General features: G+C 34.6%; 2 protein-coding genes across 2 annotated transcripts; one reads left to right on the top strand and one right to left on the bottom strand.

The window, feature by feature from the left end:
• Positions 1–307: 307 nt before the first annotated feature.
• LOC142638037 (histidine biosynthesis bifunctional protein hisIE, chloroplastic-like) lies at positions 308–9,372 on the bottom strand. The gene is made up of 7 exons (XM_075812025.1): positions 9,024–9,372; positions 8,311–8,480; positions 6,058–6,226; positions 1,324–1,569; positions 1,138–1,233; positions 875–1,023; positions 308–759 (listed from the first exon to the last, which is right to left on the bottom strand). Exons 3-7 carry the CDS (start codon positions 6,223–6,225, stop codon positions 555–557), a joined length of 864 nt encoding a protein of 287 aa, XP_075668140.1. The 5' UTR covers position 6,226; positions 8,311–8,480; positions 9,024–9,372; the 3' UTR covers positions 308–554.
• Positions 9,373–12,487: 3,115 nt separating this feature from the next.
• Positions 12,488–19,141, top strand: LOC142638091 (protein Iojap, chloroplastic). Its single transcript, XM_075812090.1, has 5 exons — positions 12,488–12,843; positions 16,031–16,157; positions 17,087–17,225; positions 17,346–17,434; positions 18,641–19,141. Exons 1-5 carry the CDS (start codon positions 12,601–12,603, stop codon positions 18,760–18,762), a joined length of 720 nt encoding a protein of 239 aa, XP_075668205.1. The 5' UTR covers positions 12,488–12,600; the 3' UTR covers positions 18,763–19,141.
• The last annotated feature ends 230 nt before the right edge of the window (positions 19,142–19,371 follow it).

A 19,371-nucleotide genomic window follows, 5' to 3' on the forward strand; every position in this document is an offset into this window, starting at 1 on the left:
TGTGCATTGCAAAATTTGGACATGTGTCCATATCGTGTTAGCTTTTACAACAGGATAAGAATTAGTTCCAGTGCAGCCAACACAATGTGAACACATGGCAAAATTAGGACGAGTCTGTATGGTGTTAGCTCTAAGCCGTGTCATTTACAACAATGCTCTCAATCACTAAAAAATTTGGAGACAAGAGAGTACCTTGCTGCTGCTACAAATTTGGAAATTTGAGAATATTCTAAATTGCGCAAATAGTAATTCAACCGTTGCTTAGGATTTAAAAACCTCTAAAGAAAAGTTAAGATACCCCATACCATGACCACATTTAAAGGCTGTGTTTGAAATTTTATTCATTCACCATGTACTACAGATAAGTTACAGTATTATAAATGAATTCCCAAAACAATTCCAAAGGGAAATAGTTACAAACAAATTTTGCTTGATAGCCTTTAACAAAACAGGTTTAAACAATGTCATCAAGAGCCAAACCAGTTCCATTATTGGTTAATGGCCTACAACATGAAAGTAATATGAACAGACTGGGCAGCCTACACAGCCCATGCCTAGCCCTGTAATACTCGACTTTTCTTTTCTTCAATACCTGACTTTGAAAATCTCTGCCGGAGAACTTGCATAACATCTTCCATCTTCACATCTCTAAGTGCCAAAAGAACCATAGCATGGTAGAGGACATCCGCCATCTCTGAGGTAGTACGTGACTTATCCTCATTCTCCTCCAGTGTTCGACACAACTCATCTGCCTCCTCCCTGCACAGGAAAGTTCAGACTCATAAAAAATCTTAAATTGAAGTATGTAAACACACAAAAATGGTCAAAATGTTCCAAAAGGATGATAACATGAATAGTCTAAATAATCAAGAACCTGATTTTGGAGCACAGAAGGTGATTGTCCAGTAATAAACGTTTTGTCCATGAAGGTTTTCCATTTTGTTCTGCTTCTTCAGATTTGCGTTGCAAGATTGTTGACTCTAATGAGTACAAAGTGGTTAATGCCAACTCATTTCCTTCAACCTGCCAAGAATGATCTATATCACTTCAAAACTAGCTGAAGTTTGTATACAGTGATGCCGGGAATGGATATGTTAGCAACTTAGCATTGCTTATCAAATGGTTGAGTGTGCAAACCTGTTGGCGTTCTTTTAAATCAAAAACTGATGTATAATAACAAGTTTCTGATCCTGTGTGGCATGTAGGCCCATCAGGCTTTCCAAGGTATATTATCTGATAAGAAGGTGAGTGTTATCTGAACCAAATCTAAGAAAACTATTAATAGCTACAATATTTTTAAACTGAGAGCCTTCAGAAACATACAGAGTCACGATCACAATCAAAAAATATATCATGAATATTGATGAAATTGTTTGAGGTCTCCCCCTTCGTCCACAACATCGATCGTGACCTGCTATAGAATGTTGCCTTCCGAGAGGAAATTGCTTTAACAACTGCATCTCGGTTTGCAAAGCCTTGCATTAGTATGGCTCCTGTATCAACATTTTGAGCTATTGCCACTGCCAAACCTTTGTCATCCCATTTTACATTGTCTAACAATGTCTGAACCTGAAATTATACTTATTGATTAATAATTACCCTCCAATTACTTGTAAATGCAAAATTTCAGTCATTTATAATATATATAAAACTGAAGCATCATAATTGACCTCATAATATTGTTTTGCTTAAACTTTTGAGGTCTCACAATTTTACATGTTATTTTAAATATATAATTAAATTAGATTCTATTCTAATGTATTTTACTTTTGAGGTCTCACAATTTTACATGTTATTTTAAATATATAATTAAATTAGATTCTATTCTAATGTATTTTACTTTTGAGGTCTCATAACTTCACGCTTCATATTTTCTTTAAATGGTAGAATAATGCTAAGAGCTTTGTGGCTCAATTGCAACCTCCTAGAGTTTACCATTGAGATTCCAGAGTTCAAAACCCCTATCCCCCAACTATCAAATAAATGCATATTAATAACTATCATAATTATCCAATTTCATATTTGGACAAAAATTAAAGGAGAGAAAAAGTAATATTATATAAAACTCTCCTTTGGTAAGGGTTACCGACTAGTTAAAATAGAAATAAGAATCAAAGAAATTAAAAAAGAATCAAGAAAAAAAACATTCAGATGGACAAGGATGACCTTTCATATTTTAGAGTTATAAACTACTTTAAAGACTTCCTTCACTGCTTTTATTAAACTGCAACTATGGGGATGGTCTTATACGTTCCATCACCAATATAATGAATTTTTAGTTGAAATCACAAAACTCAACCTTAAGCCATTGGCCTCTGTACCAAACTGCTGCCTCTCCCACTTTGAATCAATCAATTGAAGAGAAAAGAAGGGAAGGGATGGGGGTTTGATTTAAGGCAACTCACACAAATTACTGCTATATTGACATATCATCTCAATAGTTTATTTATTAACAAATCATCCCAACAGTTATTAAAACCCAAGATGCCAAGATGAAGAAAAAATTGTAGCACTAATCCCAAATCAAACATATAATGCTCGTAGAGTTGAAATAAAGGAATTAAGAAAAAAGGAAGAGGGCCATAGGATTCAGTTTATAAATTATGCATTCAGCACAAAAGGAGAAGTCAAATTTGTACAGCTTCATCAAAAGATGAAATCGTATAATGCATGGAGGTGAATTAGATGAAAACTATGACAACTTTTCAGAAAGGCTTAATTAAAAAACAAAAGGACAATAACAAGCAAAGATCATTTTTTTGATAATAGGGATTGAATACACAATTATACATAGGATTCCTTTGTTATAAATTATTGCCAAACTTCCTCTTCTAACAATAGAGATAGAGGTGATGCATGATTTAAGACTGCTGTAACTTCACTCTAACACAAAACAACAATTGTGACAACTTTAATTTAATGAATCTGATGCAGGACAGAAGCCTTAATGGATCTGATACAAATTTTGATGCAGGATTTTTAAAAACTCAGCATTCAGTTAAGGTTCTTGAATAGGGTTTTGATGTTTAAGGCTTTAGGTAGGTTAGGTAATAAAATATTGGATCTTGAATGAGTTTGATGATTGTTTGCCTGTATGGTGTTAAAACAGTGAATAGAACAAGAAACAGATAAGGATAAAGTATAGGCAATCACACCTAGGTTCCCTAAGCAGTTAGATTTAGGAATGAGAAGGGAATCACATCCATAAAGCTTAAAATAAGCTACTGGAATTTTATTAAATTCAATCTATCTCCTTTATTCAATTCATAAAGATTGCTTTACAGATTATTACCAATACGATTCCTGCAAGGACTAGGACTCCTAAATAACCTTTTCCTTTAATCTTGGTTTCCTTCTAACTGTTCATTGTTTGCACCAAAACTTCACCTACAAATGCTAAGTGATAATTCCATCATTGAACACGCATCATGCCTTGGCCATTTGCAAATATCACTTTGAAGTATGAACCCCGATTTACAAATAGGAAAATATCAATTTGAAGATAAGGATAGTCATATTAATTTACCCAAAGAAACAATTCTTCAACCTGACAACACTCTAATGAACCTTCATTTTAATACAACTCTCCTTGATGATAATCTAATAAGTTCAGCTTGAAAGGGTTGACAGCAATCCTCAATGCCAAGAGGCACTTACAATGCTCATCTTTTGCTTTCTTTTGAATTGCAAATTTGAAATCCTACTTAGGCAATATAAACTCGCAAATCCTAGGAGTAGAAGTATGATTTATTAATATATATATATATATATATATATATATATATAACATTTAAAAAACATAGTTAGGCTATATCTCTCTCTATATATAACATTTAAAAAACATAGTTAGGCTATATCTCTCTATAACCTTTAGGGTTATAAGCTTTTTCTAAAACAATTGGATGGTCAATAACTATTTACTATCAAAAAGGATAATATTGTAAATGCACATGTTGAAGGATGCCAACGAGAGCTCATTGGCATTGGGGAGTGTTGGAAACCCCTTAAAGCTAGACTTATTAGATGCCAGATGAGTTAGGTCAGGAGGGGACAGCAGAGTGTTGGCAGGTTAAAGATGTAGACCTATAAAACTTTTTTGACATTTCCTGTTAGTTTTGGACCGGTAAGGTAAGGGTCACTAAAGATCATTTACAGGTCACATTGTTTCCATAGGTAAAGTATGATCATCCTCTTCTACTTCTTCTTTTCTTGCTCTTCTATTTATGCTGTTAAAAAGTCAAACAAGTCCTTATCTTTTTCTTCTTGGGTAGCTATATAAGTACTACTAATGCTGATGAGTAGCTACTATTTCGATTAGGCAACATAAGCAATAAAGGAGGAAGTAACAGTTGAGGAGAATTCCCTTTCAATTCCTATCTAGGGGGAAACTCATGTGTCTGGACAACCTTACCAACATGAATTCCCTGAGATAAACAAGACATTGGTATTTGCTGATGTCACCACTCACACTACCAACTCTGATTGTGTCGCAATTTGCACTCTTTGTTGATGAAGAAGTTACATCATCAATCAGCTTTCAACTTCTTCATATTCTTTAGGTGAGAAGGTGGGAAGTGAATCCACCTGGAACCACCCAAAGTTTACCTAAAGCAGAACTCTTTGGTAGATGTTCTAGATGTGAATACCTTGATTACCAGCCCTTTGGTTCTCCTTTGGACAAACCTTGGGTGGTGACAAACGGGGATCAACCTCCACCATTCTCACCCAAGGAAGAAGAAGGTGAAGAAGCTAAAAGATAAAGTAAATGTCACTTCATGAGAAAAAGCATGTAAATTACGACACAATTCGAACTGGTAGTGTGAGTGGTAACAACACCAACATATACTACTACTGTGTTTGTCTCAAGCAGTTCAGGAGGGGAAGGTCATTGTTCAGGCAAATGAGGTTCTATCCAAATAGGAATTGGAAGGGAATTTGACCTCCTCAATGTATAATTCTACTTCCATCACCTATATTCCTAACCAAAACGATAACTACTCATCTATATAAGAACCTATAGCTATAACTACAAAAGAAGAAAAGGAACAAAAAGATGGACTTGTTCAAACCGTCAAATAGAAGAAGTGGAGGATAGTATTACTTTACCCACATAAACTATAGGACTCGTAAATAATCTTGCAATTCTACCTCTGGTCCAAGACTGACAGAATAGGCCAAAGAAATCTTTTTTTTTTAATAAGTAAAATTTCATTAGAAAGGGCTAAAGGGGCAGCACCGTACACAGGGAGTCTACAATGAGACCCCAAAATTAAACACTAAAAGTACATTGATCAAGCAAATCATGTTGGCCATGTTTCACTCTAATAGCCCCTCCTTTTAACCTAAATCTTCTGGTCATTTATAATGTAATAATTCCAGCTCAAAGCACTTTCCATTAGATGTGATAGAGTCATTTTGCCACCATCAACAACATAAACTTAAGATTACTATTATGTAGAGATTGGTTGGGGACTACGACTACTACTAACCCATTTTAGTAGACAATTTATGCCAAGGGTCTCAATAAGAAATATAATTTTAAAAAAAAATTTTAAAAAAAAAAAAAAAAACTGAGTCATAGTAAACAAATCTTCCTGCAATTTTATCCTAGCTCACTTATCAACTCCACTGGCTAATCTATGTAGCCTAAGCTGCAAAGACATACATACTCCTTAGTCCATTTTCTCTCCTTTTTATGTCCTATCCCAAATTTGGCATGATGCGTCTTCTTCCTTTAATACTAAAAACATGCCTTTTAACTAGTTTATGTTGGTACTTAGAAGATCACAACTCAGTTCTTAAGATATTGCTTAAATGCACACAATACATAATCACACCCAAAAAAAAAAACATCCAGATGAACGGGCATAACCAATTTAGGTAAATTAATAGCGAACAATGAACAAGTATATTCAGGTCACACATAGGCTGCAAAACCAGAGTTTATCAACTCCTATTTTAACACTAAGGAGAAGGGCAATTAGAAACATAAATAGATTATGAATGCACAATGACAAGCACATAAGAGACAAAAAGTAACATTAAGTAGTAAAATACCTTGGATTCAAGACAAAGGTCTTTCTCTGGTTGCCTGGTAGAAGCATAAACAAGATGACGGATCCTCTTCTTATGTTTGTCCCAACTGTAGCCACTATTGGAAATACAAAGATGGGATCCAAAGGACACTCTCAGAGATTGAGGACATAAATAATAGGAAACCGCCATCCTAGACCCAAAAAAAAAAACGCCTCAATGCCAATTTTCAAATATAGAACCAACCAACCTTTTAATATACAATGTATCAAGGAATTTGATTTAATATGCAATCAAAATCCTTCACGAACAATCTAATTCAATGAAAATATACCATATAAAAACCATTCATAAACCAAAAATAAATAAAACCACATATCCACCATGTCTCTCCAAATACTCATTTATGTTTATAAGATTCCTAAAAATGAAACAGAAAGCTAAGACATATCTTTATGCTTAACTGAGAGCAATGCATTCAATTCATTAAGAACAACCTGCTATGACAATTAGCATCCTTGCCTTTCATGAACTTGACAAAAATACAAATATCTTTGATCCCCTACTTTGTTGACATTACACAAAGCAAAAATATCAATTTCCATTAACATCAAATCAGCAGGTGCTTTGAAGATAATGAGAGTTCTCTGCCTAATCTCAAGTTATTCTTTTTCAAAACCTTATTGGACTGGTTGTCAGTGTGGAGAAACCAATCCTTATCTTCAATTGTTGATTTACTTGATTTATGTAGTTTCTGTATTTAATTTGTCCCCCCGGTATACTCCCTGTGTACTTGGTGTCTCCTTTTTTATATCAATAAATCTTTATTACTTAGCCCCAAAAAAAATCAAATGAGCAATCATAACCAATATTAATAGATTCAATTGAGTCCTTTCCCATGAAACACAATATAAAGCATCAAATTCTATCACATACACCTATAGGCGGCTGATGCCAATGAACAGCATTAAAAAGATAATAGAGACACATTGTAAGTTTCAAAATGAAATGCTTACCCTTGAAAGTTGAAATATTTCTTGGTATTTGAAGTAACTACAATGAAGTGTCCTAGATTATTTTTTATAGAAATCCTTACCTGTCTGGCTCTCTGAATATAGAACATGATATCAAAATATTTCTAAGCAAACCCCTACCTTAGACAGATTTCTCAATAGTTGAAGTAATTATTAGACTTCAGGATCCCAAATTATTTTTATAGAAATCCTCATCCATCTGAAATGCAGTACATCCATCCCCCACAAAGTTAAAGATTAGTTTTTTCTTTTTAATTACAACACCCATATAAGTATAGAACTATGATAACAATTTAACAGCAGCAAAATATCATAACCACAAAACAACTAAGCTATCACAAACAGAAAACTAAGAACACAAACTAAATGCCCAATAATTCTATGTAATGTACCTTGTCCGGACATTGTTCTTTGCATAACAAATAATTGAATTTATTTTGACACATTACTTATTTACAAAAAAAAATTCCATTAGAACCTAGAATGGGCTAAAGAACTATACCCAAAACACTAACAACAGTAAAAAAGAGTGAAGAGTAAAGACACAACAAATTAAAACATATCAACTGACCCTATCCACATAAACACACCAACTAATGTCAATCAATCTATTCCTTAGACTAAATATAGACTAAAAATAAAGCATACTAATGCCAAGCATTGAACAGTGGCAAAGGACTCTGGCGCATCTTGTCCGAAATCCCAAGACTTTCCATGAACAAGTGCAAGATGCTCAAATACTGCTCCAAACTCAACTTTTCAAACCTCAAAGCATCCATCTCCTTCTTCATGGCAGACTGGTAGTTCTCCAACTTCATTAACTCTAAATTTTGTCCCTCAGATCCTCTAAGAGCCAGCTCTTTTCATTGGCCAATTTCTCATTCTTATATTTTGCTTCTTTATTCGTGACCACTTTGCGGATTCGCTGTTTGCCAGCATTTTCTTCCATTTTTTTTCTCATCTATGAATGAATCAAATTAAGACCCGTTTTGTGAATGACATTTTTGTTTTTTGGGTTTCTCCCTTTGACTGAATCATCTAAAATGGGCTCAAAAATCGTTTTGCTTAAAGAAAACTGGGAAACAATGCAATGAGAAAAGAATGATATAAAATATAAATGTAGATCATAGTATTAGCATAAATTAACAAAAACAAACATAGTAAAACATAGGCCGCGAAATAACAAGTAGTTAAGCTTAAGCAGTAGCTATAGCAAAAACAAGAAGTGGGTCAGACAGATCACCTTGTAAAAGAATGGCTTCAAAGGATGGATTAGCTTGCTTGCGTTCGCACAAATGAAGCAAACAGATGTTTGGTTATTTGTGTGTCTGTATCTGTGTCTGTGTCTTAGTAATTCAATCAAGCTCAATTCCGATATGGAGTCCGAGGCGCCACGCCCAAAACCCTTGCCTACTACAACAAAAAAGGCATACAAACAACCAAACAAAAATTAGAAGGGTTTTTATGTGAAAAATAAAATAAAATTAGAAGGGTTTTGGGTAAATTCCATTAACCAGCCTGAGGTTTGGGCAAATACCACTCAGGTCCAAAACGTTTCAAAATTGACCAATTATTCCTAAAAGACATATTAGTCCTAACACCCTTAACACCGTTACCCTCCGTCATTTTTCTTTCCCTCACTCAGAACTCTCTCAAGTCTCTTCTCTCTCGTTTCTCTCCCTCTTTCAATCCCAGCCAAAGCCATAACAAAAAAAACCCAAATCCTACCACAAAACTCAAAGCCAAAGCCAAAAAGATATAGAAACCCTTTAAAGAAAAGAAATACACCCATTTGACACAATTCAAAGATCAATCATTTGCACACTCAAAAGCCAAAAGTAAGATGTAAAAACAAAAACCCAGATCCAAAAACAGCTCCAAAACAAGAAACAACACAAAGATCCACTTATTATTCAAGAAAAAAAAAATTGAATGGCTCTGGAAAAAGAGACTCACTTAGAGGCAGAGCTGAGGGTGGAAGCCATGAAGAACGTGGGAGATCTGAGAGTGGAATTTTGCTAGAGATTCATTTGATGGTGACGAGCCATAGCAGAAATGAGCCTCATCCTACACGCTCGAATCTCCTCCGATGAAACCTCGCTGCTGAGCGGCGAAGAGCAGGACACGGAAACAGAGCGTTCGTGGCACTCGTCGTCCTGGAGCTGGAGTGACAAATCCTTGTTTTAATCCCAATCAAATGGAAGCCATGAAGAACTTGAGTTTTGTGGAAAGATTTGGGTTTTTTTTGTTATGGCTTTGGCTGGGATTGCAGAGAGAAGAGACTAGAGAGAGTTCTGAGCGAGGGAAAGAAAAATGACGGAGGGGTAACGGTGTTAATATTATTAGGGACTAATATGATCTAATTGGTCAATTTTAAAACGTTTTGGACTTGAGCGGTATTTGCCCAAACGGGAGGTTAAGGGAATTTATCCAAGGGCTTTTATGTGAAAAATGAAAATTGTATTTGGGCATTCAACCATTCAAATACTTTTGGACTATCTTCTCAAAAAAAAAAAAAAAAAAAAGACTTTTGGACTAATTTACATAAAAATTTTGTTTAGTTAAATGTCATATGATATACTTTTATTTATTTTTAGTTATAAATTGGATAACTAACCTAAGTTCAAAACTTTTTGCTAGCATCTTGAGACCACCCCTGAGTGATTTCTCTCTATAATAACTCAATGTGTATAAGACAAGAGACTGCATATGCCCAAATAAATAATCAAATATTCAAAGAGGTCTTGATACCTTTTATTTTATTTTAGATGTTTTTAGGAACTTACTATTCAACCAATAAACCACTGGTTGAACCAATGAATGAATATTTCAATTGGGTCAATCTACAGTTCAATTTTGATAACTCTTAAGACTTGTATCAGTTGTATGTAATAATTTCAAACTCATCTCAAAATAATGTGATTACATTGTAATATATAATATACATTATGAAACTGTGGATCACATTTACATTCGGTGTGTAAAGGTACCTAAAAGAGTATCTTTCTTTTTGTGGACAGTTGCTAGGAGTAGGATTCTTACAATAGATAACCTTGTTAAGAAGAATTTGCCCCTTGTTAATTGTCTTTGTAGGTGTGATGAGGAAACTGTGGATCGCATTTTGCTTCATTGTCAGTTTGCATCTGCTTTGTGGAGTGAGCTCCTTATTATGTTTGGGGTTCAGTGGATGATGTCGGATACTATTGTTTCTCTTCTTTTTGCTTTGAGGAATTGGTTGGAAACTTACTCTTCTAAGGTTTGGAATATGGTACCAGCATGCCTTATGTGGTTAGTATGGAAGGAACGCAATGCCCGAACTTTTGAGGACATTAAGAGACCTAGAGATATGTTGAAGAACTTGCTTGCTAGGACTTTGTTTAAGTGGTCTCGTATGTGGGGACTTACACATTGTAGTTCCCTGTTTGATTTCCTTATCTCTATTAGACTTTCCTTATGATTTGTTTGTTTTTGTTTCAAGGGCAGTGAGTTTACAATCGTAAACACATTGTTCTTTTCATCAATAAAACTCTTATTATTTATCAAAAAAGAAAAGTCTTTATCTTCTTCTTTTTTTAATTAATAAAGAAGTCTATATCTTGATTTGTACTTTCAATTATTATATATGGCAAGACGGTTTGTAATGCATTATAATATAGTGATATATATATATATATATATATATATATATATATATATATATATATATATATATATATATGCATCAAAACGCAATACAATAAAAAATTAGAGAAAGTATAATTTTGATTTGAACATGAAAATTAATCTTGATTATTTCATGGGAAACCTAACATTATTTTGCATTTTTTTTAAGTTAATAAGCAATCATAAAAACTCATTTTCCATTTCATCACATAATAACACTATTAAACAAAGCTATAATAATTTATATTTTGATAATCTGTAAACTCATATAAGAATTAACTATTACATACTTTTTTTTTCTCCCCAAAACATATAACTTCTCAATCTTCATATGATAACCTTATCCGTTATAAACTTTTAGAACATGTAAAAACTTTCACCATTCTAATCAATTCTAGCAATTGTAAAAAGTTTATGCAGATGAATATAAGGTACAAAAGAAATATGTATTACACTGAATAGGTCTATCATTTTATCAAATAGAGTAGCATGACATAGTTGCTTTCTTGTTTTATTTATATATGTTATTTCTATCATATTTTTGTATATTTAAGGAGTATCATGGATTGAAGAGAAACATATCATTGTAAAATTGACTAAATTAGACCGAATAAACATAAATGGACCGATGTGAACTGAATATGATTGAAATGTTACACTAATGTGGTTTTATAAGAGCAAGTAGAGCAACAATAAACACTACTTCATTTCAGCATGTAAATATTATATAGATATAGATTAAAGTATGACTCACAATTCATATAAGAAAAATAGAGTATTGTTCTAAGAATATTGAATAAAATTTTCATATGTTAAATGTAAAGAAGGTTTATTATTTATATTTAAAGGCACCTTCCTTATGTGATAGGTTGTTTTATTAATTTTCGTGGTGGCTCTACCTCCAAAAACCTTTTGGTCTTTAGGGATATGGGCCCCAAAAATTTATTTATGTTCTTAATTGCGTATGACCTATAATGGGAGGCTCTTAGAATGGTTTTTTGAACAATGGATCAAGATTAAGCTTGGACTAAGGTTGAAACGTGACTAATTTGGCTCGGTCGAGAAAGGTCCCAAGCTGCCCACCTCTTTTCCCGAGAACCAAGAGGGATCCATGCAAGTTACAAACAATGTTCTCACTTCTACTCTCGTGTGTGTCTCCCCTGAATTATGGTCCAACCCCTTTTTCCTCCTCTTGTTACTTTTATAGGCTTGTGTTAGTGGGGGTGGTTATGATGTAGGAATATCAGGTGTGTCAGTGGATCCTTCCATTCACGTAGTGTGGGTGGTTTCTTCAGTTTAGGTTATTGTTCTTTCCTACTGTTGAGGTGACTTCATAGTAATTTGTGCCTGACGCCAAGTCTCGTGTTCGGCCGGTAAATTTCCTCAAGGCACTTCCTTTCATTCTTGGCTAACTTGGGCTTTTGGAAGAGCTTACAGAGGCTAGGCTACCACAATTGCTTCTTTAGATTATCAGCCAACATGGGCCCATCTTGGGCTAAGATTATCCCAGCACCTATGGAGCCCAGATTGTTCGGGAATAGGCCCATTACTCTCTGGCACCCACAATTTTTATTGTAATAATTGAGATTTTCAAAGATAAATTTAAATTTTATAACTCAATTAACATTTTTAATATTTTCAAAGACGTCTAGAATTCAAAATTCATTCCCCCTCCCTCCCCTTCCCCCCCACCATGTTATTAATTATAATAATTATTATTATAAAAAATAAAAGCCAACGGGGTTGGGCTCTGGGCAAGTTTATGGGCTGGGTTGGATTCGGCCACCCCTAAAGTCACACACTCTCCCCTCATCTCATCTTCTCTTCATAGCCATACACACAGTGTAATAACTGTCCTTCATCCTCAATAATGGCAGTGTCCACTATGCTATCTATTACCGGCACCGGAGCCGGAAATCCGTTTACCGGCGAGTTCCGGCCACTGGGTCTCTTTGAATCGAAGTTCTACGAAAGACCCAGAATGGCTTATGGTTCCTCATGCATGAATGGGCATCATTTTGCACACCACAAGTGCATTTGGAGAATACCCAGTAACAGAAACCTCAATTCTAAGTCAAAGGACTCGTCTTTAGTTCTGGCTATTGGCAAAGAGGTAAAAGATAGCTTTTTTATTATAATTTCTTTTTGGTTCTTCTTTCTTTTAGTTCGTTTTGGTTTTGCCTAGTTTGATTCAGACTCTGGAATATAAAGGAAAATGAGTTGGTTGTAGCTGATAACGTTTTGTATTGTTTTAAATTTAAGTATATGGAAGGTTAACTCAATTAAGCTCAATTAGTAGTAGTTTTGTTTCCATCATGTTAGCTAGTTTAATTTCATAGGAAAATTTAAGGTTGTCTTGTGTGGTAGCGAATAGAAAGACAACTTTACCATGGAGTTTGAACGGTTTAAAGTCTTGGGTGGTAGTGAATAGAAATACAACTTTACCTTTGAGTTTGAACGGTTTAAAGCTAATGCTTTCTTCAAAGATGTGTTCCTTTTCACACCGGTTATTCATTTTCTTTGTTAGATGATTCTACTCTATTTTTATTCTAATATGTAAGTCAAGGGTTCATGTACTCATCAAAAGATTTTATAATTGTGGTTCCGCACTAGGAAACACTTCCCTCAGTTGATTATCTTTATCAGCTGATTTGAGACCAATGATAGAGTCAGTTAATAAATTAGAAGTTTTTTTTTTGTTGGTCATATTTAATATTTTAGTTTAGCTACCGCATAACGTTTACAACTAGATATCAACACTTTCACCTTATCCAGGTCAGGCTCTCAGTGGCTATGTCACTGTAGCCAGCGTATCTTTCTTCTATTAAGCCTCTGTTCAGTTAAGGCAAATTATAGATGTATCCTATGAGGGATCAATGCATCAGAAGCTTCAGATACTCTCCACTCAGTTATCTACATTCTGTGATAATAAAGAACCTTGAAAAGGCAAGCCTTCTATTGTAGCCTGTGTGTCTTGGGGGGTAACTTTTTAGCTCAATGATACTTGGTTGAGACTAAGGGATTAGTGAGTGCATCATCAGTAGCACATACACCTTGAGGAAGGTGGAGAGATGGGAAAGTGAGGCTGTTCCCATGAGTGTTCAGGCTGGTGGTTATAATCTAAGGTATCCACAAAGATGCCTTAGTCGAGTCTATGTAGACCTATTTTCTAAGAGGGTAAGCACAAAATGGGTTTATTCTTTGAGTGGTGGTCATGGTCGACTATTTAGGTTTAGGGAGATGATGGAATTCGTAGGGCCATGAAAACAAGGATAATCAAGCAATGATTGATTATTGCTATAATTTGATTGATTAGCATTGAATACTATGCCTAGGTATTTATAGAGGTGAACATTTGTCCTTTAGCTAATTATGTTTTGTGACTGTTGTATAGGGTCCAAATCAGAGTCTCAGAGATGGTGTCAATTGTCACACATCCTGACGAGAAAGGTAGACCACCTGGAGAAACATCATTATGGAATAAGTTCTTAGGCGAAGCCCTTCGTTCTTTGCCCTCAATTAATTCCCAATATTTAATGGTTAAGGGAGGCATGTGCTAATGGTCTGTTCTACTGTAAGGTCTCACTTGACAATGCCAATTGTCAGTGAAGTGTTTAGTCCTTGGTCCTAAACCCCAAGATAGTAGCATATTGTCTTCTTTCAGTCAAAATGGGCAACATGTCTTGTACCAATCGGGAAAATGGTATGTAATTTATAAACCCCTTGTATATTTTCTTGGTCTAAATATTGGCCTACTTCAGCATTTTTTGGCTGGAAGAGCTCTTTCCAACTGAAATAGGAACCACCATGAGTTTGGAATTGCTTCTAACAAGAATTTTGGCTTGAGCAAAAGGAGTAAGTTTAATTGTGGTGGAAACCAACTTGATGAACATGCCAACGTCAATAATTATCTTTGGGTGTTGTTATTTTCATTTCTCTTCCTGACATGCTTGATTTTTGTTCTTTCATTCCTGTTTAGCATGCTGTTATTTTTTAGCATGCTGCCTATTTGCCTTTTTTTTTTTCCTCCTCATATTGATTTTCAATGAAGTTTTTTACTTTAAAAAAAAAAAAATTATCTTCCTCCAGTATGGGAGAGTATTGTTATCAATTTTGGCCATGGCTCCTTCCTTCAACTTCATAACAGCTACGGGGAGAAAGAACCAATCTAATTTTTGTGGAATTATTGATATAACCATAAATTCATTTCGCAAGAGATTATATTTAAAAGGGTAAAGTAGTATTTAGGCCTTACGAATTTGACCTTGTTCTGTTATTATTATTTTTATTAGTAAGTTACACCCAGACCAAGTGAGTTTTGAACCAGCAACCTCACTTTTTATCCACTCTTGTTGGAAGAGGAACAGCCATTTGAGCCAAAGCTCATTAGCCCTTACATGTGGTTAAGTACGTGATATCTAATACACTAGGTTGGATTCTGTTGGTTAAAATGAAGTCAGAGGGTAGATTTGATCCAATGATGTTTGCTTAATTTGCTGTGTTACCAAGCTAAGTGTGCTATCCCTAGGTGTTGAGTATTGACTTGTTTATGAGATGGATCTGAGCATATACACCTTGCAGATGTACTGATGGCTTCTACCTTGGCTAATATGCCTTAACTACAATCTTTTTATTTTTATTTTTTGTCGATACCTTAACTATAGAAGGCATGGCTCCCTAGTTAATGATTATGTAGAAACCGTGAGATATTGATCTTTGTTAGTTAGGCTATGATCTGATATGGATCAGATCATTTGGTTTTCTTCTACTATATTCTTGTATGGTGCGGTTAACACAATGGAGGTGCCATGAAAATTCTATTGAAGACAAAATGATGAGATTTAATTTGTATGATATATTTAAGTACTCCCTTGATTCAATTCATGGCCTTTTAGCTGTGAGCTATGCAATTCCATACTACATGAACAAAACCTATTTAAGAACATTTAATAAGTAGGAAGCTAATTGATTTAAACACTGTATGTACAATTACTGTACTGAAAACTTATTGCTGAAGTGAATAATTCCCTTTGTATTTTTTTTCCTCGATTTGTCCCTAAAACTTGAAATTCCTCACATTTCCCTTTCTTTTATTTTCTTTTTTTTTTTGGAGGGGGGATACAAGAGAATTATGCTTGGATAAAATGTTTTTGTGTCATATTGAATCTTATTTATATATGCATCTATGTTTGTGCTGCTCTTATCCCCCGGAAAGATATCTATTTTCTGTACCTGTACATCTATCAACATATTCATTTGCCTTGAGGCTGCAGAATTGACATGAAATAATTATTTTGCAGAATGTAAGCGAAGATACAGATGATATGTATGATGAATTGTTTAATAAATATGGAAAGGTGGTATTCAGAAGAAATGACCAAAAGCCTCAGAGTGCAGAGGTTGATGATGATGCTGAAAGCTTATCATGTAAGCTTGTTTTTCAACCGTTTGAAAGCAAGATAGCTACCTGTGTCAGTAATGGCAAAAATTTGACCTATCCCATCCCTTTTTTTTTTGGCTCCTTTCTAGCTGATATCTGGTCTCCTTTTAGTTTAAAATAATGCTCCACACTGGATTACTTTATTACATATGGGAATATTTTATATATAAATATTTAAAAAATCATTTTCCAAATCATACTACCAGCTACATGTATTATTCTCCTCCACTCTATTCTATTTGAAGTCATAGTCTTTGTTACTTCCTTAATTGACATATCCTTTTAACTAAATCTACTAATGTTATTTTGGTCGTCCTCTAACTTTTTTTGTTCTCTCAACTTGAATCAATTCACCTTTCTTATTGGTGTGTTTTAGAAAATTATATAGTGACTTTTGATTGTATAAAACTTAATCACAAGGATTGTAGTAGAATGTAGTGTTCTCTGAGAAAAATTTGTGATCAGCTATTGGAGACAGGAATGAATTCGTTCCTCAAAACTCCTGATATCGCTTTATGTCAAAAGTTCTCTGAAATACAAGTAGTCTCTTTTGGAATGATACGGCAAAGAGAAATGATAAATACTTCAGATGCTATTTACTTGATTGAGCAAGCTGAATTTTGATTATGCATGGTTTTAGCATATTGCCTTTCTGCAATAGTAGTCGTAGTTGTACCTTGTGCCCAGGTTGTTTACCGAAAGTTTGATTGTAATATCTAACCTGGAAACGGGGATGTATGGATATATATATATATATATATATATATATATTCCAAACTGTCACTCCTCGTCATGTCTCTGGTGAGGTAAAATTTCAGATAGTTGTTCGATTCTGTTACCCTCTTCTCTTACTTACTTAAAGCAGAAATATACCTCAAACAGTGCCAATTTAAACCTTCTTCCTGACTCTCTGTAGTTGCTGTGGAATTGGCAAACGTTGCAAGTCAGGTGAAGGCAGCTGATATAAAAGTGCTATTTGTGAAGCCTCTTGTGTATTGGACTCGATTTTTTATCATTACCACTGCATTCTCTCGCCCTCAGATTGATGCCATTGGGTATGAGTCCAACTTTGATGATGGTCTTCATATTTTTGTTTGGGAGAGTGTAATTATAGCCATATTGATCAGTCTGTAGCAATCCTTAAACTGGTCATTTTGTCTCACACTGCAATGCAGGTCAAAGATAAGAGATCTAGCTGAGAAGAAGTATGGGAGAGTTCCATCTGGGGACACGAAACCCAACTCTTGGACGTTGTTGGACTTTGGTAAGTGATCTTGCATTATAATCCAGCAGTCCTTGTCTATTCCAGTATAAGTTAAAACGACAGAAAATTTTCCTGTTACCATTGGTTGGTGACCATCAGCCCTAGCAACTTTTTGGTTTGAGAGGAGGATGTCATGTGCAGTCTCATTTCATTTGACCTTTACTACCTTGAGGTTTTATTTTTATTCTTCTGGTGACATTTTTCACTGGTGAACACAGCCAATTCTTTGAGATTCCAGCCATAATAATACTAATAATAAATATTTTGTTGATGTGGAACTATTACCTTCTTGAAGTTTGCTACCTTTCCACTGGTGACCACAGCCATTATTTCTGGTGCATATTTTTCATGCTCCACGAATGCCACTTTTCCACTCAAAACTGTTTCAAAATTATTAACTATAAATTTTTTTTGGTTCTTTTTGAATCTTCCTTGTGAAGATAAGAAATCCCATTCATTTCATTAATGAGCTGGATTCAGGATGTGATCTGTTGGTTGTTATAGTTCACATAAACCAACTTTTGATATCCTTTTCTCTTTCCTTTCAAAAGAAAAAATTATACATGTTTTATTTTGGAATGAGTACATCTATCATGTTCTATTACTGTATATCTCTTGCTGTTAGTTTTTGTGATTACGATCTAATAGGGCTATCAGTAGAATGGCTTTAATTGGATCATGAATATGTATGTGTTCATGCATAATTAATGAACATGATTTATGCAATATTTACTTTGTTCACAAGTAAATTGTATATTTATAGCCAGATTTCAAACTATTAAATGCAAATGTTTCAATTGACTAGGAACACACCTATTAATAATTTATGGGGGATACTGATGGGTCATTGCAAGAATTTTAAAAATAGATCTCCCCCGTGTATATGTAGCACACCTTTTTGCTTTTCTAATATACTTTTAATTACTTATAAGAACGAACAAAAGAGAATTAGAAAATAGATCTACCGCGGAAGTGGCTTCTTTATAAATGTCTGAAGACTGTCATTTGTTTCTTGGAGTGGACCATCTATTGGTTCAATTGCTATTGTGTGTCCTGCATATATAAATAAAATGATGGCCCCACAAGAGGGACCCTTTTATTCACATAACTATGAGATCCTTGTTCTCGCCACATTTGATTTAGTAGCCTGGAATTTTTGGTCTGGAGTTGTTTAACCAGGTAACTGTTGTCTTGTCTTCATGTCAGGTGATGTAGTTGTCCATATATTTCTTCCTCAACAGAGAGCTTTCTACAACTTGGAAGAATTTTATGCTAATGCAACAAACATTGAGCTGCCTTTTGAAAACCAACCACCATTTCGCGGATGAAAAGGTTCTTGATTTGTTCAGTCGAAGACTTATGCCAATGGCTACAGTTGTTGACAAGCTTATCAAGGAGCAATTTCCTTGCTGCAATTCAGTTTGCTTGATATATACATTCACCACAAAGCTTATGACAACACTGGACATTGTTGACTGTGAATTACCGTGCTCAGGTTGCTAGCATGATGGTCAATAATTAATCAGTAATAGCAGGATTGGTTTCAGCTTTGTTGTAAATTTATCTTCCTGGCTACAGCCCTTGTAAAGATTCCCCCTTGGTATTCTTAAGAGTAAAAGTTAGCATTGTTTGTAGAAATGCCACTCATTTGAATGATTGTTGTGTATTTTGCCTCTTTATTTGGAATTTCTTGTGAATTTTGTTCTATTTTTGAAGAGGTCAAAATCCTATGCTTTGAGAGAGTGCATTTTGGGTGAGGAGTGTGGGAAGGTTTCCAGGCTTGGCATCCTCCCATTAAAGCCTTTGCCCATGGCCTCTCTAATCAAAAGGGGGTTGGTCAAAGTGAGGCTTTAGAATAAAAATAAAAACCAAATTTTTGTTTTTGTTTTATCACCAAATAAGTGTTCAATTTTCTATTTTCCAAAAACTAGTTTTAA

The sequence above is a fragment of the Castanea sativa genome, chromosome 6, assembly GCF_040712315.1.
Source record: "Castanea sativa cultivar Marrone di Chiusa Pesio chromosome 6, ASM4071231v1".
NCBI lineage: Eukaryota > Viridiplantae > Streptophyta > Magnoliopsida > Fagales > Fagaceae > Castanea > Castanea sativa.